The sequence below is a fragment of the Vipera berus genome, assembly GCF_964194415.1.
Source record: "Vipera berus genome assembly, chromosome: W".
Lineage (NCBI taxonomy): Eukaryota > Metazoa > Chordata > Lepidosauria > Squamata > Viperidae > Vipera > Vipera berus.
Genome location: NC_138210.1, coordinates 72,181,931 through 72,208,283, shown reverse-complemented (window position 1 = coordinate 72,208,283; position 26,353 = coordinate 72,181,931). Strand labels below are relative to the sequence as shown.

The window sequence follows — 26,353 nt, the reverse complement described above, 5'->3', positions numbered from 1 at the left end:
GGACCCCCTTATTTGGGAGGAGTGTTTTTTTTTGGGGGGGGCCTTCGGGGGCCTTTCTTAATCCCTGGGTGTTTGTCCACACGGGCAGGTGAGGCCCTTCACCCTGGGTCAACTGAAGGAGCTTCTGGGCCGGACGGGCACGCTGGTCGAGGAGGCTTTTTGGATCGACAAGATCAAATCGCACTGCTACGTCACCGTGAGTCTTTGCGGGTGTTCTCGTCTCCCTCCCTCCTTCCTTCCTTCCTTCCTTCCTTCCTTCCTTCCTTCCTTCCTTCCTTCCTTCCTTCCTCCAGAAATTCTCCTTTCCAGAAAAAGTCTGCGCCTCTATGGAAAGCTCTGTTCAGAGCCAGGCAGGTGCCTTTTAAGGTTCAAGCTAAGAGGGAGAGGATTGGCCCCAAATTGTCCGGGCTCGTTCGTCAACGCTGCTCGGTGGAAAATACCTGTCCCGGTTTAAAGGGAACTTAGGCAGGATTTTTAAAGCAAGCTTTCCTTTCGGGGGGGCAGGGGAGGGGGGGCGGAATGTCTACAGGGATTCCCAATTTCCCCCCCCCCCAGAGTCACGGTTGTCCCAAAGGTGCTTTTTCAAAAAGCAACTGGGCTTTTTTGGAGGGTGGGGTGGGGTGGGGTGGGGTTTGTCCTCTTGAAAACGTTTCGCTTCTCCTCCGAGTAGCTTTTTTCAGGATTTGGGGAGCAGGAGGGAGAAATGATTGGAAACATACATCTCTCCCTCTCTGTCTCTCCCTCTCTCTCTCCATGTCTCTCCCTCCCTCTCTCTCTCACTCCCCCCTCTCTCCCTCCCCCTCTCTCTCTCTGACCTTCCCTCTCTCCCTCCCCCTCTCTGTCTCCCTCCCTCCCTCTCCCTCCCCCTCTCTCCCTCTGTCTCCCTGTCTCTCCCTCCCCCTCTGTCTCTGACCTTCCCTCCCTCCCCGTCTCTGTCTCTCCCTCTCTCTCCCTCCCTCTCTCCCTCCCCGTCTCTCTGACCTTCCCTCTCTCTCCCTCCCCTTCTCTGTCTCTCCCCCTCTCCCTCTCTCTCCCTGTCTCTCCCTCCCCCTCTGTCTCTCTGACCTTCCCTCTCTCTTCCTCCCCGTCTCCGTCCCTCCCCGTCTACCTCCCTCCCTCTCCCTCCCCCTCCCTGTCTCCCTCTGTCTCTCTCTGTCTCTCCCCCTCTGTCTCTCCCTCCCTTTCTCTCTCCCTTTCTCCCTTTCTCCTGTCTCTGTCTTTCTCCCTCCCCCTCCCTCTCCCTGTCTCTCTGACCTTCCCTCCCTCCCTCCCTCTGTCTCCCTCTCTCCCTCCCCGTCTCTCTGACCTTCCCTCTCTCTCCCTCCCCTTCTCTGTCTCTCCCTCCCTTTCTCTCTCCCCGTGTCTCTGTCTTTCTCCCTCCCCCTCCCTCTCCCTGTCTCTCTGACCTTCCCTCTCCCTGTCTCTCCCTCCCCCTCTCTGTCTTTCCCTCTGACCTTCCCTCTCCCTGTCTCTCCCTCCCCCTCTCTGTCTTTCCCTCCCCCTCTGTCTCTGACCTTCCCTCTCCCTGTCTCTCTCCCCCTCCCCCTCTCTGCCTCTCTACCTCTCGCTCTCCCTTCCCTGTCTCCCTCTCTGTCTCTCTTTTCCCCCTCTCCCTCCCTCCCTCCCTCTCCCTTTTCCCCTCCCTCTCTCCTTTTTCTCTCTTCCCCCAATATTGCCTTTCAGTATTCAACAGTGGAAGAAGCCGTCGCGACGCGAAACGCCCTCCACGGGGTCAAGTGGCCGCAGTCTAACCCCAAGTTTTTATCGGCAGATTTTGTGGAGCAGGATGAGGTACGGAAGCCCACGGGGAGGAAGGACGTGGGGCATGTGGGGAGGGATCCAACATTAGGAGGGGGTGGTGGTCCCCCGTGCCCTGGAGCTCGGTGCAAGAAAACGAAACAGGTAGAACATGCTCCGAAAATGGTGGGTTTGCAGAAGACACGTCTCTCTGGCTGTTAGCGATACAGGTAGCCCTCGACTTACGACAGCTCACTTAGTGACTGTTCCAAGTTAACGGCGCCAAAGAAAAGTGATTTGTGATCATTTTTCACAATTTATGGCCGTTGCTGCATCCCCACGGTCACGCGATTTTACCTTCGGATGCTTGACAACTGACTCGCTTTTTATGACCGGTTGCAGCGTCCCGGGGGTGTGTGTGTCGCGGGATCCCCTTTTGCAACCTTCCGACAAGCAAAGCCCACAGGGGAAGCCAGATTCACTTAACAACCGTGTGACTAGCTTAACAACCGCAGTGGTTCACTTAACCCCTCTGGCAAGAAAAGTCGTAAAATGCGGCAAAACGTAATGTCTCCCTTCCCGACATCAATGTTGGGCTCCACTGTGGTCGTAAGCCGAGGACTGAACCGGTAACGGCCAAAAGAGAACTGGAGCCATTCCTCTGCTCCACTCCGTCAGCTTCCGCAGGTTGCCACTGTCCCTCCGTCGGAGGAGGAAGAAAGTACAGGTAGTCCTCAGCTTACGACCATTCCCTTAGCCACCACTCAGACTTACTGTTGAAAACGGGGACTCGCCACCCGTCTCCGCAGTCGCAACTCTGGCGGCAGCGTCGCGTGATTGAAAAAAAATCCAAACTGGGTGCCGGCGTAAATTTTACAAGCGTTGCGGTCATTTGCGTCCTCCTTGGGCTTCCGGCAAACGGGGAGGCTGGATTCGCTGAACAGCCGCCTGCTTTGCTTAACAACCTCAAGAAAAGAGGTCATAAAATAGGACGTGACTCACATAATTAATCCCCATAGGCAAGGGAAACCCCAGACCCAGTTATGGTCATAAGCCGAGGACTGCCTGTCAAATTAATTGCCCCGAGACGATGCCTCTTAGCTTTCCCGCGAGTATCTTTTGAGTTTGTACCTCGGAGAGCTTACCTTCGCCTGCCCTTCCCATCTCTTCCTCAGCTGGACTTCCATCGGGGTCTCCTGACCGACCGCCCCGTCGAAGCCAAGGCAGATGAAGCGCCCACCTTCCCCGGGGTGGGCCCGACCACCCGGGGGGAACGGGAGCTGTCCCGGCGCTCGGAGGCCCGGGAGCGGGAGGCGGCCGTGCGGGAGCAGTGGGCCGAACGGGAGCGAGAGATGGAACGTCGGGAGAGGACCCTGGCGGAGCGGGAGTGGGACCGGGACAAGGTGCGCGAGGGCCCCCGCTCTCGCTCCCGGTCCCGAGAGAGACGCCGCAAGGAGCGGCCCAAATCGAAGGAGAAGAAAGCCGAGAAGAAAGGTAACAGGCGAGAGAGTTTGGCCTGGTGCACAAGGGAGACATAGAAACCGGGAGACAGAGAGTTCTAGTCCCACCCTGGGCATGAAAGTCAGCTGGGTGACTTTGGGCCAATCACCAGGAGACGGTGAGTTCTAGTCTCACCTTATCCATGAAAACCGGCTGGGTGACTTTGATCCAATCACCAGGAGACGGTGAGTTCTACTCCCGCCTTAGGCATGAAAGCTGGCTGGGTGACTTTGGTCCAATCACCAGGAGACAGAGAGTTCTAGTCCCGCCTTAGGCATGAAAGCCAGCTGGGTGGCTTTGGGCCAATCACCAGGAGACAGAGAATTCTAGTCCCGCCTTAGGCATGAAAGCCAGATGGGTGACTTTGATCCAATCACCAGGAGACGGAGAGTTCTAGTCCCGCCTTAGGCATGAAAGCTGGCTGGGTGACTTTGGTCCAATCACCAGGAGACAGAGAGTTCTAGTCCCGCCTTAGGCATGAAAGCCAGATGGGTGACTGATCCAATCACCAGGAGACGGTGAGTTCTAGTCCCGCCTTAGGCATGAAAGCCAGCTGGGTGACTTTGGGCCAATCACCAGGAGACGGAGAGTTCTAGTCCCGCCTTGGGCATGAAAGCCAGCTGGGTGACTTTGGGCCAATCACCAGGAGACGGAGAGTTCTAGTCCCGCCTTAGGCATGAAAGCCAGCTGGGTGGCTTTGGTCCAATCACCAGGAGACGGAGAGTTCTAGTCCCGCCTTAGGCATGGAAGCCGGCTGGGTGACTTTGGGCCAGTCCCTCTCTCTCGGCCCAACCCACCTCACAAGGTTGTTGTTATGGGGAAAACAGGAGGAGAAAGCAATATGTTCGCCCCCTCGAGTTGTTTATAAAAATAAGAATGGCAGAATACAGATAAATAAGTTTGTGCCTTCCGAGTCGGAGGGAGGTTTGGGCAGCCCCCCCACAAGCCAACATCCCTAGAGAACGTGGTCTCCTGCTTGGAGGCTCAGCTTTTTAAGTTTTAAGCCTGGTTCTAGTTCAAAGTGGACTTTCCTGCTAGATCCTTTTCCAAAAAAACAACAGGACTTCTTTGGTATGTGTGTGTGTGTGTTTGTGTGTGTGTGTTTTCCACTTGGAAAGCCTTTCGGTTCCAGATAAGGTAAAGCAACTTCGATTGTCATTTTTTTTTTTTAGCGTGAGCGCACCGACCCACATTAAAAGAAACGAAATTTCTGTCGCCTGTTCTCCAGACAAAGTATCTCTCTACCCATTTCCATTACACAACACGCACGCACGCTATATACCCGCTTACATACTGCACACCCCCCCCACCCACACAATAAATTTTAATCGCCGTCCGTTTTTGAAAACCTTTTTCAAAGAAGCTTTTCTAAAGAACCGAAGAAGCTTCTTGGGAGGGGAAGTGAAATGTTTTCCAGGAAGACCAAAAAAAACCCACCAAAACCCAAGTGTAAGATGAGAGGGTGTGTGTGTGGGGGGGAAGTATGGTTGTCTGAGCTTCTGGGTTGGATTCCGAACGTTTCCTTAACCAGGTTACGTTCAGGAACCAGCCCACCAGCTCCGAGGATGAACTTTCGCCCTCATCCTACACCCGAGCGACAGATACATACGCCACTATTGCAAACCCAAGAAAGCCCAGTTGGTTTTTTTTTGGGGGGGGGAAAGCACTTTTGGGGGACTACGGACGTAGGTATAACGGTGGTGTGTGTGTGTGTTGTGGGTTTAACCAGGCGTTGCCTTTTTCGATGGCCGAGCTATGGCAAGCTGCCTTCTCCAGCCCCTTGGCAAAAACTCAGCAGAGAAAAAAACGTCAGTGGAGATTCTCAAATCATCCACGTCAGAGTCGTCCCAAAGGCGCTTTTGTTTTGTTTTTTTGTTTTTTGTTTTTTCCCAGGAGGCAACTGGACTTGTTTTTCTTGGAAGACGTTTCGCTTCTGGTCCAAGAAGCTTCTCCAGCTCTCGACTGGACGGTGGGGAATGGAAGGATTTATGCTCCTTGCAGACAAGCTGGTCGTTTGCATCCTTTCAGAGGCCACTGGGAGGTTTAGCTACGTCTTCGGGGTGCAAGTGTGTGTGTGTGTGTGTGTGTGTGTGTGTGTGTGTGTTTGGAGGGTGCGAAAACAATCCTGCAGCCAAAGAAGGCTCCACACACACCCATTTGCACCCTTCAGGTGACCCTGAAGACACAGACAAACCTCCCAGTGGCCTCAACGGCTCTCCGAAAGAATGCAAATGACCAATGGCTTGCAAGGAACATTGTTGGTGTTAGCTGCGAAGTCGTGTCTGACCCATCGTGACCCCATGGACAACGTTCCTCCAGGCATTCCTGTCCTCTACCATCTTCTGGAGTCCCTTTAGGCTCATGCCTACTGCTTCAGTGACTCCATCCAGCCACCTCATTCTCTGTCGTCCCCTTCTTCTCTTGCCCTCAACCTTTCCCAGCATGAGGCTCTTCTCCAGTGAGTTCTTCCCTCTCATTAGGTGGCCAAAGGATTTGAGTTTCAGCTTCAGGATCTGGCCTTCTAAAGAGCAGTCAGGGTGGATCTCCTCTAGGACTGACCGGTTGGATCGCCTTGCAGTCCGAGGGACTCGCAGGAGTCTTCTCCAGCACCAGAGTTCAAAGGCCTCGATTCTTTGGCGCTCAGCCTTTCTTACGGTCCAACTTTCACTGCCATACATTGCAACTGGGAAGACCGTAGCCTTGACTATACGCACTTTGCAAGGAACATAAATCCTTCCATTTCCCCACCATCCAATCAGAGCTGAAGAAGCTTCTTGGACCAGAAGCGAAACGGTCTTCGAAGAAAAAGGAAGAAAGTCCGGGTGCCTCCTGGGGGGGGGGGGGGAAGCACCTTTGGAATTCAGCAGGAAAAGGGCCGAGCTTCAACCTAACTCTCTTCCTTTTTTCCCCGACAGAGAAAACGCAGGAGGAACCGCCGGCGAAGCTGCTGGACGATCTGTTCCGTAAAACCAAGGCGGCCCCCTGCATTTACTGGCTGCCCCTCACCGACATCCAGGTGAGAAGGGACGGACCCCAGCCGGGGTGACCGTAAGGGCTCAAAATGTGGTTTCTTGGTTCCTTCCACACTTGGGGGCTGAGAAACTCCGCAAGATGCAGTCGGGACAAATGGGTTGGATGCAGTTAACGGGCAGTCCTCGGCTTACGACCACAGTTGAACTCCTCCCCCCCCCAAACTCTTACCAGTTGTCTTCCGGGTGAGATTCAAGGTACTAGTAATGATGTTTAAAGCCCTTCATGGCAGGGGTCCGGAGTACCTTAGGGAACACCTGCTGCCGGCATCAACCTCCCTCCGCCCTGTGCGTTCCCACAGAGAGGGCCTCCTCAGGGTGCCACCGATCAGAGAATGTCGATTGGTGGCCCCCAGGGGGAGATCCAGTGGCGTAGCATGGGTTGTCAGCACCCGGGGCAAGGCAACCGGAAGCGGAAATAGAGGGGCGGGCGGGCGGTGACGTCACGGCACTGCTGAAAAGACGCGCCCCGCAGCGGCGTAGACTTTCCAAGAAGAGTCGCGCGCATGCGGGATGCTTCCGGGTCCCTCTCGAGGGCGGCTGGGCGGGGCTCTGACCTGCAAGAGCCGCTGCATTCAAGCTCGCACGTGAGCCACGCTAAATAAAGCCATGCATGCGCACGAAGCTAGGCCGGCCGGCCGGCGGGTCCGTCTTTGCTCGGCCAAACCTGCCAGGGTGCCTGCGGGGCGCTTGCGGTTGGCCTGAGCCTGGGCGGAGAGTTGGGCGCTTCTATTTATTTTATTCAGTTTATGTGGCCGCCCATCTCACCTGCCGGACTCGTTTCGCTTTGCAAGAAAGAGCAGCTCGAGAGCGGAGCCAAGCCGACTCTGTGCAGCCCTTGGGGCTCCCTGAGCAGCTCAGTGCGAGCGCGCCCCCCCCAGATGTTGCGCCCGGTGCGGCCGGCCCCCCCTGCACCCCCCACGCTACGCCACTGGGGAGATCCTTCTCTGTGGGCGCTCCGGAGCTATGGAATCAGTTGCCGGTTGAGCTCCGGATGGCGCCCGATCTTCGCTCCTTTCGCCGCGATCTCAAAACATACTTGTTCGAACAAGCCGGCCTGGCCTGATGGGGGATTGGTGGGGTCATTTTATTGGGGTTTTAATATGTATTGATTGTTTTTTAGTGGGCATGTATTTAATCATTTTTTAACTTTTGTAATTCTGTATTTTTATTCTTGCCCTGTTCACCACCCTGAGTCCTTCGGGAGAAGGGCGGTATAGAAATATTATTAAATTAAATTAAAAATTAAATTGTTGGCTAAGCGAGGCGGCTGTCAACTGAATTGGGCCCCCGTTTCCCGACCTTTCTTGCCACGCTTGCTAAGTGCATCCCTGCGCTTGTTAAAGAGAGCAACGCCGTGCCCTCATTGACCGTTGCCTTGCGAGGAGGTCGCAAAAAATGGACCGCCCGACCCCAGGACGCGGCAACATGTCGTAACTGTGAGTCGGTTGCCAATGGTCTGAATTTTGATCACGTGACTCGGGGGGGTGCTGCAACGGTCGTCAAGTGTGGGAAACGGCCACCCAAGTCCCTTTTCCCAGTCCCGTGTAACTTCATTAAGTGAACTGTTGTAAGTTGAGGACTTGCAACTGTTCAAACTTTTTAACAACTGCAACGGATTCACTTAACAACTGTCTCGCTTAAGCCACAGCAATTTGGAACTCAGTGGCCGTAGGTCGAGGACTACCCGTGCGGGGGCAGTCCTTTCACCATTGCTCTTCCCTCCTCGCAGTGTGTCCAGAAACAAGCCGAGCGAGCGGCTCGCGCCCGAGAACGGGAACGCCGGCGCAAAGAGCTGGAAGCCGAGGAGGCCCGTCAGCGAGAACGCAACCGCCAAGCCGAGCGTGACAAGCGGCGGGAACACAGCAGAGAGCGGGAACGCGAGCGCCCCAATGCCACCAGCGGCGGTGGGGCCAGCCGAGGGGGCGAACGCGGCGGCCGAGGAGACCGCGAACGGCGCGAGGCCAAAAGCCGCCACAGCCGGAGTCGGAGTCGGAGCACGCCTGTACAGGACAGAGGGGGGCGCCGCTGAGCTATTTCCCCAGCCTTTCTTTTGACCTTCAGCGGGGAAGAGGGGGGAGTTGGTGGTTGGGGGCACTTCCCCTCCCCCCCCCTCCAAAAAATGGAGCTCCTAGTAAGGAAGAACAAGGGGAGCGTGAGTTTCTTTGTCCACCACTGGAAAGGCCGAGAGGAGCCCGGCATGGCGGGCGGCCAAAGTGGTGGGGCTCTGCCCCCTCCTTCCCCCTAACGTGGGGATAAGTTTGATTCCTGAACCCCCCCCTCCTGCTCCCCTCTTCTGGAGCCAGTGTCCTTCCCGTTGATTTGTATTTTATTTTGGGAAAATGTTTTTTTTATTCTTCTGATGATACAGGAAAAGAGAGCATAATAAAGAGATGGCGTTAGTTTTAAAGCGGCTGTCCTGCTTTCTTTTGGGGGGGCGCGCGGAGAAAGGAGAGACCGCCGCCGTTGTGGGAAAAATTCGTTTCCTATTCCTCTTGCAAAAAGGACACTTAAATCCTACCCTGGTGCGTAGTAGGGCTCTCGTTGGGTTTTCCTAAAAGGGAAGGGAGACACACACACAGACACACACACCTCTAGCAATGTGGTGGAATTTCTTCCCAAGCCAGCAGTTCGGTTTGTACCTAGAGAGTATTTGTCGCTGGCGGTTGAACTGTGGGGGTCCTTGGTGCTCTCTCCGCCTGGTTGGTTCTCTGCAGACGTTTCATTACCAAACTAGGTAACGTCGTCAGCGCTAGAAGAGACTGGGGTATGTGGAGTGGAGGAAGGGGAGAGGAGGAATGTGGGCTTCTCGCTACTCTCTAAACTGGGCCGTTTTCTCGAGAGATTTCGCGATTCAGCTGGGTAACATCGGTGCTACAAGGGAGTGAGGTTTGCGGAGTGGAGGAGGAAGATTGATGCTAGAAGAGACGGGTATGTGGAGTTGGGGAGAAGGAGGAGGAATGTGGGGTCTTTGTTGCTGTCTGAGCTGGGTGGTTTTCTTGCAGACGTTTCATGACCCACCTAGGTAACGTCATCGGGGAGTGGCATTTGGTAAACAAAATCCAAACGAAGGCTCTACCAACTCAAGACAGTCAAACAGTAAACAACAGCCACTAAGAACACCCACCAACACTTAAAAGGGCAAGCCACTAGCGTGTAAACAGAGAGTAAGCCCCACTCCCTTCTAGCACTGCTGATGTTGCCTAGTTGGATCGTGAAACATTGCAGGAACCCAACCAAGCTCAGAGAACACGTGAGGACCCCCCCCCCCACGAATGGCTCGTATTAATGCAGAAAAGGTAAAGGTTCCCCTGCACATGCGTGCTAGTCGTTTCCGACTCTAGGGGCCGGTGCTCTTCTCCGTTTCAAAGCCGAAGAGCCAGCGCTTGTCCGAGGACGTCTCCGTGGTCATGTGGCAGGCATGACTAGACGCCAAAGGCACACGGAACGCTGTTACCTTCCCACCATAGTGGTCCCTATTTTTCTACTTGCATTTTTACGTGCTTTCGAACTGCTAGGTTGGCAGAAGCTGGGACGAGTAACAGGCGCTCACTCTGTTACGCGGCACTCGGGATTCGACCTACCAAACTGCCGACCTTCTGATTGACAAGCTCAGCGTCCTAACCCACTGAGCCACCGCGTCCCTTTAATGCAGAAAAGGGTCCTTTAAAAAAAGAACCTTGGTTGCCCGGAACGCTTGAGTATTTTATTATATTTTACATATTTATTTGAAACATTTCTAAAGCCATCCCTCTTCTAGCCAACCCTGGGCAGTTAAAACCTATAAAATCATATTAAAACTGTAAAACAAAACAGATTAAAAACATTTTTGTTTGTTTGTTTTCCTATTGTGGTCTGTGCCGTTCAGACTGTTTTTCAAGAGGCAGGCAACCAACCCAGCAAAATGAGAGCATCTCCCTTCAGTCGGGCCATTTAACCGTCAAAATAGCTTGGCCAGCCGATTTTGATTTCATGAATTCCAGAGTTTAGCTCGGTCACCCGAAAATTGAGCACGGAGTACACAATTTGGCAGACAAACAACCTTACCTGCCCAAGCAAAACCAACATTAAGCAAAACAGGAAATAGACTTTTGAGATCCAATCTGGATCGGTCACCAGGACCAGAGATGTAATCTTACGAGTTTTCAGACTTTCTCCAGCAGAGAGTGTGCTTTAAGGCTTCTGTTTTGCAGCTACTACGATTGTTGGCCAAGTAGGGACAAAAACAGCCAGGGAAGTGATTGAAGCCTGGGAAACGGGCCCCACAATTATGACCTCTGCAGCTTCCCAGGATGACTCGATCAAATCCAAATGCGTGGCAACTGGTTCATATTTATGACCGTTGCTGTGTCGCAAGGTGATGTGATCCCCTTTTGCGACCGTTCTGACCAGCAACGTTGATGGGGAAACCGGATTCGCTGAACCACCCAGGTTACTAACTTACTAATGACAGCGATTCACTTAACAACTGCGGCAAGAAAGGTCGTAGAATGGGACAAAACTCACTTAACAAATGTGTCATAGCGTGCCCACTTATTCCGCAAGATAATCCAGGAGTAAACACAGTAAACTGGTCTATATTAAATGGTGGTTTAACTTATACTGTCTACAATATCATACACCAGGAATAATTATACATACACGTGCTAATACAGCAGGATCCAACACACCACAGTTAAGCAGGAAACTGAAGAGAGAACACATCCACGGAACCTTCCCTTTTATACAAAGGCTCTTAAAGAGACTCAGACCCTGCTGAGTCATTCCCATCATTACATTTTACGGTTAGCTGTTAAATCATTATCTTGATAAAATGTATCAAGAACAGAAATTTTGGGCTCAATTGTGGTCATAAGTCGAGGACTACCTGTACCACACACAGAATAGCCCACACACTGTTAGAGGTTTCCTGAGGATGGCCTCCAGCATGAGTCCCAAAGCTTGCAAGACAAGACCTGGTCCCGGTGACCAACCCAGATTAGATCCTGCGACGTTATCCTTGGACACGTATATTTGCCTTCAATAGTGAGACTTTTGGGAGTTCACATGTAAAGGAAATTAAAGGCAGAAAAAGATATTTCAAGAAAAAGGGATATTTTGAACGCAGGGGTTGCAGAATTAGGCCACAGTGTTAATAAACACCTCATAGTGAGGATGAAAAATAAGCTTCAAAAACCTTAGCTGGAAAACTGGCTTGATGCCTTAATACTGTTTAGAAACTTACATAAACACGATTAGCTTTAATGTTCCAATAAGATCCAAATATAGCTTGAATGTCTTAACACGAGGGCTCAACTAAAAAGATTTGCGCTGGGCTTGGAATTAGTCTGCAAACTCTTCTTTTTCCCTCCCCTCTCTCCAAGTGGAATAAAGAAACATTTTTTCCCCTTTTTTGGCACTTATATTTCCTCCCTTCTTAAAGAGTTTTTGGGAGGTGTGCGTGTGTGTGTGCGTGCATCCATGTCCTTTTTTTCCTTTCCAGTTTTCCCGTTCTGGTCTACAAAGAAGGCCGGATTGAGAGGCGTGATCGATGCACACGAGAGAGATTTCCGGCTAGGATTTGCACACGGACAATCCAGGCGAGCACCACAACGACAGATGATGATTTACAGAATGGAATTTTTTTTTAAAAAAAAAAACCCACAAAAAACTGGCAAAGATTTCTCACAGGTGCTGTTTCCTTCTTGGCCGATAGATGGCGCCGGTCTTCCACACAACCAGGTCAAAGGAAGGAGGCAGTTCACACATTCCTAGATAGAAAAACACACAAAAGGCAGGCCAAGGGGGCAAACTGGACAAAGGAGAGGGGCCGAGGGAGAAGGGACAACATTTCTGGCCCCAGAACTTGGTCTCTTTCATCATCTAACCCGCCCCCACCTCCATCCCCAGTAAGATCTTGGTTTGTGCTCCAGAACCACAAGATGCTCAACTCGGCCCCCCAGAGGAACATCTGCAGCTGCGGCCGTGTTGTTTTCCTGCTTCCAGCCATCTGTCTTGCTTTTCGCCCCCTTGCCCTCTTTTTTTTTTTTCATCCTACACATAACCCAAAGCGCCCCCTCCCCACCTCCCCGGCCTGTTCTATTTTCCTTCCTTCCCGGGCAAGGCTCCGTGGAGGAGGATGGGAGTTGTCGTCCAATTTTTCCACCCGCATTCTAGAGTTTCGATCCCTGCTTCTCGGATCCCGATGTTTGGCGTTGGGGCTGGCGGCAATCAAACGAGGCACGTTTGGCAAGGCTTTTGAGGGCCTCCGTCTTTCGCCCCCCCCCTGCCAGCCAGGGGCCTAAAAAGACCCCCCACACACACACACACCCTCCCAAGTGGTCCAGAGTGCAGCTGCATAAGGGTGTAGACTATATATATGTTCCTCCATCGATGGTTTTCCTCTGCAGATTCCAAAATTTGCTTCTTTTGATCCCTTCCTGTGAGAGACCTCCATGACTTGAGTGGGGGGTGGGGGTGGGCAAGGACAAATTGGGTGCAGGGGCCTGCCTGAGACTAAAGGCCAGCTGTTTTGGCAGCAAGCCCCAAAGTATTAAAAACTCATTTTTGGGGTGAGATTGGACAACTATTTGTCTGCAGCGATACAGGGTTTCCTGCCTGAGCAGGGGGCTGGACTAGAAGACCTCCAAGGTCCCTTCCAACTCTGTTATTCTATTCTATTCTAAGCTTGTAAGCCACCCTGAGTCTTCAGAGAAGGGCGGGATATAAATGGAATTAAAATAAATAAATAAATAAAATATTCTATTCTGTTCTGTTCTGTTCTGTTCTGTTCTGTTCTGTTCTATATTTTCTATTCTATTCCGTTCCGTTCCATTCCATTCTATTCGATTCGATTCGATTCGATTCGATTCGATTCCATTCCATTCCATTCCATTCCATTCCATTCCATTGTATTCCATTCTATTCTATTCTATTCTATTCTATTCTATTCTATTCTATTCTATTCTATTCTATTCTATTCTATTCTATTCTATTCTATTCTATTCTATTCTATTCTATTCTATTCTATTCTATTCCATTCCATTCCATTCCATTCCATTCCATTCCATTGTATTCCATTCCATTCCAAGGGAGAAGCTGCAAGGGTACTAAAGCGTAAAAAGCAGTCACCAGCCCCTTTTTTCAGTGCCGCCGTAACTTTGAAACGGTCACTAAATGAGCTGTCGTAAGTCGAAGACCAGCCTCAACCACCAAACAGCTGAATGGAAACATCAGCAACAAACAAAATGTGCTTAAACTCACCGTTTGGGCAAGGATTTTGGCCTGGAAATGGCCCTTCTTGGCCTCTGGCTCTCCCCTTTTCGGCCGTCGCCGTCTCTTGCAGCCCACAAAACAGGGGCCTGACACCCCCCCAACACCCTTCCCATCCATAGCTGCCCCCCATTGCAGAGGTGAAGATCGGGGTTGCCAAAAGGCACATGGGGCATTCCAGCTGCTCTGGCAGGGATCAGGGGCCCAATCTTTGCTATGGGGCAGCAGGCAGGAGGAAGAGGAAGAGGGCTGAGTAAATGGCCTGCCCTTCTGCTGGGGGGAGGGGTTTTGCAGGGTGGGGACAAATCTCCTTTTTCCCATGCCCAAGCTGACTTTTTTTCTCCCCGCCAGGTATGATCTATTTTTATCCCTTCCTTCGTTCCCCTTCACCTCTTCCCGGTGAAAAGGATCGGTCAGGAAATCTGCTGAGCGGGCAGCCCGGGAAGAGGGTCACTTCTGAAAAGGGACCCAGCCCGGGCCTGACCTTTGACCTCTTCTCCCACCTTCAAAATTCCCTTCTATTTCTCCTTTTCTTTTCTCCAGCTCTGCCCACTTCGATCTAATCCTGCCAGAATAGAATAGAATAGAATAGAATAGAATAGAATAGAATAGAATAGACAATATGGAATGGAATGAAATAATAGAATAGAATAGAATAGAATAGAATAGAATAGAATAGAATAGAATAGAATAGAATAGAATAGAATAGAATAGAATAGAATAGAATAGAATAGAATAGAATAATAAAATACGGAATGGAACGGAACGGAACAGAACAGAATAGAACAGAATAATAAAATACGGAATAGAATAGAATAGAATAGAATAGAATAGAATAGAATAGAATAGAATAGAATAGAATAGAATAGAATAGAATAGAATAGAATAGAATAGACAATATGGAATGGAATGAAATAATAGAATAGAATAGAATAGAACAGAACAGAACAGAACAGAACAGAACAGAATAGAATAGAATAGAATAGAATAGAATAGAATAGAATAGAATAGAATAATAAAATACGGAATGGAACGGAACGGAACAGAACAGAATAGAACAGAATAATAAAATACGGAATAGAATAGAATAGAATAGAATAGAATAGAATAGAATAGAATAGAATAGAATAGAATAGAATAGAATAGAATAGAATAGAATAGACAATATGGAATGGAAAGAAATAATAGAATAGAATAGAATAGAACAGAACAGAACAGAACAGAACAGAACAGAACAGAATAGAATAGAATAGAATAGAATAGAATAGAATAGAATAGAATAGAATAATAAAATACGAAATGGAACGGACCGGAACAGAACAGAATAGAACAGAATAATAAAATACGGAATAGAATAGAATAGAATAGAATAGAATAGAATAGAATAGAATAGAATAGAATAGAATAGAATAGAATAGAATAGAATAGAATAGGAAACGGAACGAACAGAACAGAACAGAACAGAATAGAATAATAAAATACGGTGGAATGGAATGGAATGGAATGGAATGGAATAGAATAGAATAGAATAGAATAGAATAGAATAGAATAGAATAGAATAGAATAGAATAGAATAGAATAGAATAGAATAATAAAATAAGGAACGGGATGGAACAGAATAGGACAGAACAGAATAGAACAGAATAATACAATACGGAATAGAATAGAATAGAATAGAATAGAATAGAATAGAATAGAATAGAATAGAATAGAATAGAATAGAATAGAATAGAATAGAGTAGAATAGAATAGAATAGAATAGAATAGAATAGAATAGAATGAGGAATGGAACGGAACGGAACAGAACAGAACAGAACAGAATAGAATAATAATACGGAATGGTGGAATGGAATAAGTAGAATAGAATAGAATAGAATAGAATAGAATAGAATAGAATAGAATAGAATAGAATAGAATAGAATAGAATAGAATAGAATAGAATAGAATAGAATAGAATAGAATAATAAAATAAGGAACGGAACGGAACGGAACGGAACAGAACAGAACAGAACAGAAGTGGTTGATAATGTTCTCCAAAGCTCCTGAAGGCAAGACAAGAAACAATGGATGGATTAACACGTATTCACCTTATGGTAAAATGTGGACCCAGTTTTTGGGGAGAATAGGCTGACTCTGTAAATGACTTGAAAGGTCAGTAAAGCACGGTGAAGCGCTATATAAGTCTAAATGCTGTCGCAATTGCGATATCAGTTAATCTTTTTTAAAGACATTTTTTTAAAAATGACCTGTTTGTTGTGTTTTTTTTCCTTTTTCTCCCCCCCCCATGTTTTGGTGTTTTGTATTTTAACTTTTCTTGAATAAATTAAATATTATCAAGGGTGGGGGGGAAAGAAGCGACGGGTGGTAACTAATCCAGGAGAGAAGCAGCCTTGAATTAAGGAGAAATTTGCTAACGGTGAGAACAATTGATCAGTGGAACTGCTTGCCACCAGAAATTGTGGGTGCTCCATCACTGGAGGCTTTTAAGAAGAGTCTGGACCGCCATTTGTCTGAAATGGTATAGGGTCTCCTGCCTGAGCAGGGGGTTGGACTAGAAGACCTCCAAGGCCTCTTCTAACTATGTTATTCTGTAATTCTATTATTCTGCTTTCTCGAGGATCTCAACCATCTTCAAGAAAAAAATTTTTTTGGGGGGGGGACGAGATTTTCTTCTTCCTTTTAGCTCCTCCCCCAGCTTTCCCAATTTGCTCAGTGCCCCGCTCAGACTCCCCCCTCCCCAAATGAAACCCCCAAACCCATTAAAAATGGGAATCCCTCCTCCCCCCCCACAGACACTCAGGGGAAAGAGTTAATGTCTCCCCCACCCCTTTTGAGACCCCCCCCCAACCTTTCTCCTCCTTCCTGATTTGTCCTGCCTCTCTTTTTTCTTCCAGAGCCGTTTTACCCCCTCCCCGGCCTGGCAGGTTAATTACACTATTTAAATTTCCTCAAATAATTGCCGCCAGTTAATTAAACCTCAATCGATCGTTAAAAGCGGACCAATAATGAACATCCCAGAAGCCTCACTGTGGGGGGGGGCGACAAGGAGGGTGACTCATAGGCTCTCCCCATCCCCACGGCTGTTATCCTGCTCAGCCCCCCCACACATCAAGGTTTGGGGGGGACCCTGATTTAGGGGGGGGGCTACCCTTCTGGCTCATTTCGAGTCCTTCCTTCTCCAGCTTCTTCACTTTCCTAATACCGAGCCCAAATTTCCCGTCACTCAGCGAGACAGTTGCAAAGTGAGGTTGGCCCCCATTTGACCGTCCTTAAGTGAATCCTTGCAGTTGTTGAGTTAGTAAGATGGTCATTCCGCGAATCGGGCTTCCCCCCCCCGTTGACTTCACTTGCCAGCTGGTCGCAAAAGAGGGAATCACATCACACACACACACACACACACACACACACACACGGGGACGCCGCGACCGTCGTAAACACGAGTCTGTTGCCAAGCATCCAAAATTGGATCGGTCGTTAAGTGTGAAAAACGGTCCTAAATGCCCTTTCTCAGTGCCTTTGTTACTTCTAATGGCTTTATTTGACTCTGTGTGTGTGTGTTGTGCATGTGTGTGTTGTGTGTGTGTGTGTGTGAGGGGGGGTATTGTTTTTTTTTTAATCTTTTCTTTCTGTATTGTGTTGTTTTCGGGTTTTTGCTGCCTCGATTCGCTGTGAGCCAGTAGACAGCTAGATACATTTCCTAAATAAATACATTTTGAACAGTCACTGTGAACGGTTGTAACTCGAGAACTACCTGTGCTCTTATTTTTGGGGTGCAGAGGGCCCCTCCCTTATCTGGGGCCAGAGTGTTGACCCCCCCCCTTATCTGGGGCCAGACCCCTTCTCTGCCCCCCCCCACTCGCCCAAACAATAAAAAAAAAAAACACCACGCTCCTATTTTATTCTGCCTGGCCTAAAACTCCACTATCAATTTTTTAATGCGAACTCTTGTTAGAAATTCAGAAAGTCTTCCCTGGAGAATAATCCAGGGAACAAAACAAACCTAGACACATTAAGACGGAGGGAGAAAAAAAGGGGGGGTGTTTTCCTCTGGGGATCCCCCCCTCTTCTAAATTCAAAGCGGGGGGGGGGCGGGGGAAGAGAGATTGGCCATGGATCCATTGTCCTTCCTTTTCTCTTAGCAACCCCCCCCCCCCATTTGGCAGACAGGCCAAATTCCTGCCTCCTTCACCCATTTCTGGTCTCTTAAATTTTTATTTTTTTTATTTTTTATTTTTAAAAAGCTCATTAAAATTAAACAATTTCGGGAGGGGGGGCTGTTTACTCACATGGAGTGTGTGTGTGCGTGGCGGGGGGGGGGGAAGCCAGGAAGAGTTGAGAAAATTGGAAAGCCCTTCAATTGAAAAATAAATTTTATATATATATATAAATGGTCATATATATATTCTTAATAATTTTAAAAATATGGATCCCAGGCATATTTACTTAAAGTATAAAGTCTTCGAACACCGGGATGGATAAAAAACAGTCGTTTATTGCTTATTATGATCTTTTAGCAATAAACGAGTGTTTTTTATCCATCCCAGTGTTTGAAGATTTTATACTTTAAATATATATATATATATATATATATATATATATATATATATATAGAGAGAGAGAGAGAGAGAGAGAGAGAGAGAGAGAGAGAGATAGATATATAGATATAGATATAGATATAGATAGATATAGATAGATATACACATATATATATATAGATATACACACATATATATATAGATATACACATATATATATATAGATATACACATACATATACATACATATACATATACATATACATATACATATACATACATACATACATACATACATACATACATACATATATATATATATATATATATATATATATATATATATATACACACACACACACACACACACACATACATACATACATACATACATACCGGCCCAAATATGGGACACACACACACACACACACACACACACACACACACATATATAAATGGTCATTTTTCTCTCCATTCAGGGTTTATTAAATTCGGTCTTTGCCTGCAAGAAAACCCGCTTCGTTCACCTTCCGGGGATATAAGGACAGAAAGGATTGCTGGGCAGTTTGTACATGCTCAGAGGCGCCCTCGCTCTTCCAGTTTTTAATAGGGGGGGTTGCTCCCTAAAATCCACCGAGAAGTCAGAGAAACCTTACAGAAAGGCGTGATCGAGGAGAGGCGGGGGTGGGTGGGGGGTGGGAAAGGACTTTTGAGGGAGGGGGCTAGCTAGGGGCTAGCTAGACCCCGGAGGGGAAAAGTCCGAGATTAATAAAGGGGTCCTTTGATTGAGAGGATATTTTTTTTCAGGTGGGGGGGCGGGAGATGGCCCCACAACGCCTCCAGAGGGAGAGAAAGAAAGGGGAACGGGGTGTAAGGTATATCTATTCCTAGAAAAGAGAGAGAGAGAGAGAGAGAGAGAGAGAGAGAGAGAGAGAGAGAGAGAGAGAGAGAGAGAGAGAGAGAGGGAGGAAAAAAGGGGGGTTCAGTGGGTCAGAAATAGGGGTTCACCATCCAGGCAACCAAAGTGTGGGGTGGGTGGGGGCGGGATAGAGGTCAGGGCTGAAGATAGGACCACAAACCCTCCGACCCCCCTCCCCAGATGGTCAACCTAGAAGGGCTGAAGTTTTGGGGTGCGAGGTGGAGATGCCGACACAAGTGGTGGTGGGGAGGCTGAGGAAGGGGAAAAGGGGGAGGGGGGGGCTAGCAGACTCCTGGAAGGAGATTCCTGGGGTGGGGTGGGGGAGAAGCCGAGGAGAGAGAGAGAGTCCCAAGGAAGGTGAGGAGGGGGCTGCCCGGGGTCGGGAAAAGTGTTGTCGCAGTGCCAGACGTTGGGGAGGGGGGGGGGGAAATGTCGGTTGCTCTTTCTCCCCCATCCCCAAGCCTGAATTTTGACTCGGGCACCTCTATGCACTCTCCACTCGCCCCCCCCCCCAACGGCAGAAGGGAGAAAGGGGGAGAAAGCGGAGGGGAGGGGAGGGAGGGGAAGGCGTAGTAGCCGAAGAAGACGAGCGAGGGAGGCGGGAGACTCAGACGGGCAGCGCCGCAGAAGACGAGCCAGCCCCGCATCCCTCCGTCGCCGCTCCTGCCGCGCTCCCTTCTTCCTCCTGCCCTTGGCCGCCCCGCCGCCACCCTCCCTCTTCTTCCTCCTCTTCCTCCTCCTCCTCCTCCTCCCTTGCCCGGACTCCCACCGACCCAGGTAGGTCCCGTCACTTCTGGGCTGGAGAGGGTGGGGGGGGGAGGGAAGAGGAGGGGGAGACCCCCCCAAAGGGGGGTGCAGAGGGGTTTATTTTGGGGGGGCCGCAGAGACAAACCCCCCCCGTCCTGGGTCGTTGGGTGGGTCGGGAGGGGGACGTGATCTAGGCAATCTTGAGTTGGGGAGGGGGCGGCGGGGGGAAAGAAGACTGGGGAGGGACAAAGTAGGCGAATTTGGGGACGGGGTGGTGGGGGTGGTGGGGGGGTGGGGGTCGCCTAGTTCCTGCCTTTCTCCGTTCTTCCCACTTTCTCCTTCGGCCCCCCCCCACCCCTTTTCCCGCTGCAGGTGGGCGCCCCTCCTCGCCGCTTCTGTCTGGGGGGCTGGCGAGGGGGCTGGAAGTTGGGTTTAGGGGGCAGGAGGGGAGGGGGAGCCCGGCAGAGAAGGGGTGGGGGGGTCCACGACCCACCTGCCCTCCCCCAACCCCTCTCCCTCCCCCTTTCCCTCCTTCCAAGTCCGGAGAGAATTCCCAGGGACTGGGGAGCGGGATTCCCATCCGGGCTGGGGAAGGATTTTGGGGCGGGGGGCGTCTTTCTCTACCACCACCACCCCCCACCCCAGCCACCGGGTCTCCCCCCTCGCCACCCCCTCCCCTACTCCAGGCTCAGCTGCCCTCACCCTTCCCAATTAAGGATTTCAGGCACGCAGCTCCGGGTTGTAAATCTACCCCGGGAGTCTTAAAAGACTGCAGCGCGGGGAGGCGGGGGGGGGGGGAAAGGAGGGAGGCGGGGGCTCGGGGAGACCCCCGGCGGCGGGACGGCGGGGTGGGGGTGGGGGGCTCAGCGAGGGCTCCCCTCGCCTCCCCATCCCAGCATCCCCGTAGGGGAAGAAGGCGAGACGGAGGCGAGGGAGGGAGCGCGCCTGGGTCACGTTGCGGTCGGTCTCTCCAGCGCGCTGGCAGCCCCCTTCCTCCGGAGACGACCCCCCCTCTGCCCCCCCACAACCCAGACCCGTAGCTCCCCCCTCCTCTCAACACCTTCTCTACACCCCCCCAACAACAACAACACCCCCCTTTCTGGACTGCATCCTGACCTCCCCGGCGCCCCCTCCCCACCAATCCACCTCTGGCTACATCCTTCTCCCTCCCTCTGCCCACCCCCCCAGGCTCAGCCAGCTGTTGCCCCCCACACTGGTGGGGATTCCGGTCTCTTTCTTTGGGGAGGGGCGGCTGGCTCTTGGGGGGACCCCCGGGGACTGGCCTGTCGCACCCCGCCTGCAAACCACCAGCTCCCCCCCTTCCCTCCCCTTCCCTATGCCAGCAGGCCCCCTCCCCCCAATTTGGACATCACTTCCCCCTGTGATGGGGGTAGAAGAGCGAAGGGGGGACCAGGAAGGTCCAATTCCACCCCACCCCCACCCACCCCCCCCAAAAAATATACCCCTTTCCTCCTGAGGAGCCCAGACCACCACACAACTCCATCAACCAGCCAGCTTTTGCCCCCCCCCCCACTCACTCACACACTGGTGGGGATTCCGGTCTCTTTCTTTGGGGAGGGGCGGCTGGCTCTTGGGGGGACCCCCGGGGACTGGCCTGTCGCACCCCGCCTGCAAACCACCAGCTCCCCCCCCCTTCCCTCCCCTTCCCTATGCCAGCCGTGGCTGCCAGCGGCCCCCCCCCCAATTTGGACATCACTTCCCCCTGTGATGGGGGTAAAAGAGCGAAGGGGGGACCAGGAAGGTCCAATTCCACCCCACCCCCACCCACCCCCCCAAAAAATATACCCCTTTCCTCCTCGAGGAGCCCAGACCACCACACAACTCCATCAAACAGCCCCCTCCCCATCTATTCCCCTTGCCTGCTGCCAGCCCCCACCCCCGCCCATTGGAACATCCCTGTGATGGGGGCGGGGGGGGGTAGAAGAGCGAAGGGGAACCAGGAGGGTCCAATTTCCCCCCCCCCCGAAAAAAATAGACCTTTTTCAGCCTCAGCAGCCAGCAGCCCAACTCCATCAAACAGCCCCCTCCCCATTTATCGCTCTGGGATTGCCCTTTCCCCCCCCCCCAATTCCTTCCTCCTCCATGGAAAACTGCACACTTTGCTTTCCCCCCCCTCCCCGCTTCTTCTGGAGTCAATTTTCTGACCAGGCGGAATAAGATGTATTAGGGTTTTTGTTCTCCAGGTTATTATTATTATTATTATTATTATTATTATTATTATTATTATTATTATTATTATTATTATTATTATTATTATTATCATTATTATTATTATCATTATTATTATTATTATTATTTATTATTATTATTATCATTATTATTATTATTATTATTATTATTATTATTACTATTGTTGTTGTTGTTGTTGTTGTTGTTGTTATTATTATTATTATTATTATTATTATTATTATTATTATTATTATTATTATTATTATTATTATTATTATTATTATTATTAAAATTTCTCACCCACCCATCCACCCACCCCTTCCCGGGATCTGCATTTGGGAATAACTAAATCCTAAACAATAATCCTTTTAGGTTTGGGCAAAAGCGAGGGAGAACGGGGGGGGGGGCTGGGGGGGAAAGAAGGGAAAAGAAAAAAAAACAAACCCTGCCAGGCAGAAAGAAGAAAAGAAAATTGAGAAGGAGGAGTTAATTAAAACAAACAAGACTTAACTCGCGGCGGGTTTAATGGGATACTTGGAAAGGGGGGGGGCTGCGTGCCCCGAGGAGACCCGTGTGCCCCCCCCTCCCCTGTGCCAAAATATCTGTTTATAGGGAGGAAAATGAAATCGACAGCTCACAAACAAACATCCGAAATGCTCCTTTTTGGGGAGGGGGAGAGAGGGGGGTAGGGGGTAAAATGAAGGATGGAGGGAGGAATTAGAAGAATTTGGGCCTCCGGTGGGTTTCCCCGAGGCGGTTTGTGGTTCCTGCTGAAAGGAAAGGAGGAAATCTCTCTCTCTTTTTTTTCTTTTCCTCTCCATCTCCTCACTTCCAGGCCAAAGAAAGCTTTACTTAGCAAAGGTTTGGGGCTACTACTACAAGGGTGAGAGGGAGGGGGCTGGTTAAATGGGGAGGGGAGGGGGAGGATATTGAGAGAGGCCATCTCCAATGCTGCTTAATTGAGATTATTGAGTTAAATAGGGACAAAAATCGCTCCGGTTCCAGGAAAGAAAGAAAAAGGGAGTTTCAACACTCACACAAACACAATCCCCTTCACCAGACAAACATCTCCTGAACGTTGCCTAGGTCTGGAATAAAGAGGGAGGGAGGGAGGGAGGGAGGGAGGAAGGAGGGAAGGGAAGGGAAGGGAAGAAGGAAGGAAGGAAGGAAGGAAGGAAGGAAGGAAGGAAGGAAGGAAGGAAGGAAGGAAGGAAGGAAGGAAGGAAGGAGAAAAAGGATGGAAGAAGGGAAGGGAGAGAAGGAACAGAAGGGAAGAGAAAGGGAGAAAAGAAGGAAGGGAGGGAAGGAGAAGGAAGAAAGGGAGGGAGGGAGGGAAAGAGGGAGAGATGAAGGAAGGAAGAAGAGAAAGGGCGAGAAGAAAGGGAAGGGAAGGAAGGAAAAAGAAAGGGAAGGGAGAAAAGCAGGAAGGAAAGGAAGGGAGGGAGGGAGAGAGGGAGGAAGGAGGAAGAGAAAGGGTAAGAAGAAAGGAAAGGAAGGAAGGAAGAGGAAAGGGAAGGGAGAAAAGCAGGAAGGAAAGGAAGGAAAGGAGGGAGGGAGGGAGGGAGGGAGAGATGAAGGAAGGAGGAAGAGAAAGGGTGAGAAGGAAGGAAGAGGAAAGGGAAGGGAGAAAAGCAGGAAGGAAAGGGAGGGAGGGAGAGAAGGAGGAAGGAGGAAGAGAGGGTGAGAAGGAAGGAAAGGAAGGAAGGAAGAGGAAAGAGAAGGGAGAAAAGCAGGAAGGAAAGGAGGGAGAGAGGGAGGGAGAGATGAAGGAAGGAGGAAGAGAAAGGGTGAGAAGGAAGGAAGAGGAAAGGGAAGGGAGAAAAGCAGGAAGGAAAGGGAGGGAGGGAGGGAGGGAGGGAGAGATGTAGGAAGGAAGGGGAAGAGGAAAGGGAAGGGAGGGAAGCAGGAAGGAAAGGAAAGAAGGAAGGGAGGGAGAGATGTAGGAAGGAAGGGGAAGAGGAAAGGGAAGGAAGAGAAGCAAGAAGGAAGGGAGGGAGGAAGGAAGGAAGGAAGTTTTACCTCAGGTTCACTGTTCCCTCCAATCCGGTCTCAAAGCCCCTGTTATTATCCACTATGGGGGGAAAAAAAACCCTTTTCATCAAAAGCAGCACTTATTTCTTAAATGGGTTTGCGATACTCAGACTACTTCGAGCATCGGCGCGTAAGCCTTCCGCCTAAGCAGACTATCTTTCCTTAAAAGCTCGATAAAATAATTGGCTACTCCTAGGCTATGAAGTCCAAAACACAAGTTTTTTTAAAGCTCTGGCAGATTATTGCCCTCCGATTTGTAGCTGAGACCAAAAGAGGGGGAAAAACAACAACAACAAAAAACGGAGCTCCCTGACAGATACTATCCCCTCTGGGTTTCCCCCTTTCAGATGAAATAAAATAAAATAAAATAAAAAATAGAGAATGGGTCCAAACGCCCTTTTCTCGGTTGCCAAAAGTGCTAGAAAAGCAAATAACGAGGGGGGGGGGGAGGGTTGAAATCACATGTGAATTTTTTTTTATTATTAAAAAGCTAGCGCTTCTGCCCTCTAAAACTCCCGGAGAGATTTATTCTCAAATTAATTTTCTCCATTATTCAGCAGTCAGACATTACAGAGTAGAGAAAACAAATCATTAGATTAAAAAAAAAAATCCCTCACGTGCGAATTAAAAAGGTGGCGTTTCTGCCCTCAAGAACTCCCGGAGAGATTTACTCTCAAATTAATTTTCTACTTTATAACCGTCATGGTCCAAGGCGCGTGTCTGGCAAAAGGAAAATTCTTCTTCCTTCGGGCAAGAAAGCTTGAGCCCCTCTACCCGATTATTTTTATTTCATTTTACTATTTTTGAGGGGAGGTCATCTGAACGGGCAAGTTTTGACGCCCTTTGGGTGGGTTTTGTCTGAAATGGTGTAGTAGGTTTCCTACCTGAGCAGGGGGTTGGACTAGATGACCTCCAAGATCCCTTCCAACTTTATTATTGTTATCATCGTCATCATCACCATTGTTATCATCATCATCATCATCATCATCATCAACATCATTATTATTATTATTATTATTATTATTATTATTATTATTATTATTATTATTATTTTGTCCTTCCTTCCTCAACTTTATTGCAAAACCCAAATATTCGGAGGCTTTTGAGGTAGAGCTAGGCCTCAATTTATAGCCACAACGGAGCCCAAAATTTCTGTTGCTAAGCGAGACCTTTGTCAAGTGAACTTTGCCCTATTTTGACGCCTTCTCTTGCCACAGTCGTTAAGTGAATCATGGCATTTGTTAGTTAGCATCCCGGGGGCCACGCAATCCCTTTTTGCGACTATCTGACAAGCAAAGTCCACGGGGAAAGTCGGATTCACTGAACAGTTGTGTTACTAACTGAACAACTGCAGCGATTCACTTAACAGCTGTGGCAAGAAAGGTCATAAAAGGGAGCAAAACTCACTTAAAAAATGTCTCGCTTAGCAACAGAAATTTGTGGGCTCAATTGGGGCCGTAAGTCAAGGACGGCCTGTACTGAAGATAATTATTATTTCCTCAGATTATAGTTTTTGTCCCTTCTCTTTTCGGTTTCTTCCTAAGATAAAATGAACATTTTGTTCCAGGAGCCAGTTGAGCAGATCTTCTTTTAACAGATGGCTGCTAGTCCTCATTGAGGTCTGAGAGAAGAAACTCCCGCCAAGGGTTGAGTTGGGCCTTTGGGATGTAGAAGTGGCTTTTCTAGAGGGCAAATTTGGGATATTTTCCACCACCAGTAAATTGGCCTCTTTCATGGAAGCATCTACAGGCAGGCCTCAAATTACGACCACAATTAAACCCAACATTTCTGCTGCTAAGTGAAACATTTGTTAAGTGAACTTTGCCCTATTTTACGACTTTCCTTGTCACAGTCGTTAAGTGAATCGTTACAGTTGTTAGTATTTTATTTTATTTTATTTTATTGAGAGGAGGAGTCCTTAAAGAGCAAGTTTTTACAGCCCAACGTCCCATGCTCCACAGCCAGGGGGTTGTGGGTTGATGTGGGGGAGGTAGACCCTTTGGGTGGCTCTCGACTTTCTTCAACTTTATTGCAAAACCCAAATATTTGAGGCTGATTCCGGACTTCGGAGGCCTTTGAGGTGCAGGCAGCCCTTGACTAACGGCCACAAGGGAGCCCAAAATTTCTGTTACTAAGTGAGACATTTGTCAAGTGAGTTTCAACCCATTTGGCGATCTTTCTTGCCACCGTTGTTAAGTGAAATGATGCAGTTGTTTAAGTTGGTAACACGGTTGTTAAGTGAATCCGGCTTCCCCATTGACTTTGCTTGTCATAAGGTCATAAAAGGGGGTCAGATGACCCCGGGGAGACATTGCGACCGTCGTAAGTATGAATCAGTTGCCAAGCGTCTGAATTTTGATCAGGTGAAACTTTGATCCTAAGTGTGAAAAACGATCATGTTCCTTTTTTCCAGT

At 49.5% G+C, this 26,353-nt stretch overlaps 1 protein-coding gene across 3 annotated transcripts in view; it reads left to right on the top strand.

The window, feature by feature from the left end:
• Nucleotides 1-8,676, top strand: part of LOC308676167 (apoptotic chromatin condensation inducer in the nucleus-like) — a 55,159-nt gene extending 46,483 nt beyond the window's left edge. For all 3 annotated transcript variants that reach the window (XM_081341920.1, XM_081341919.1, XM_081341918.1), the window contains 5 exons: nt 89-196; nt 1,684-1,791; nt 2,913-3,231; nt 6,153-6,253; nt 7,999-8,676. In XM_081341920.1, coding sequence (XP_081198046.1) covers nt 89-196; nt 1,684-1,791; nt 2,913-3,231; nt 6,153-6,253; nt 7,999-8,298 — 936 coding nt within the window. In that variant the 3' untranslated portion in view covers nt 8,299-8,676. The remainder of the gene's footprint in view (nt 1-88; nt 197-1,683; nt 1,792-2,912; nt 3,232-6,152; nt 6,254-7,998) is intronic.
• Nucleotides 8,677-26,353: the final 17,677 nt, after the last annotated feature.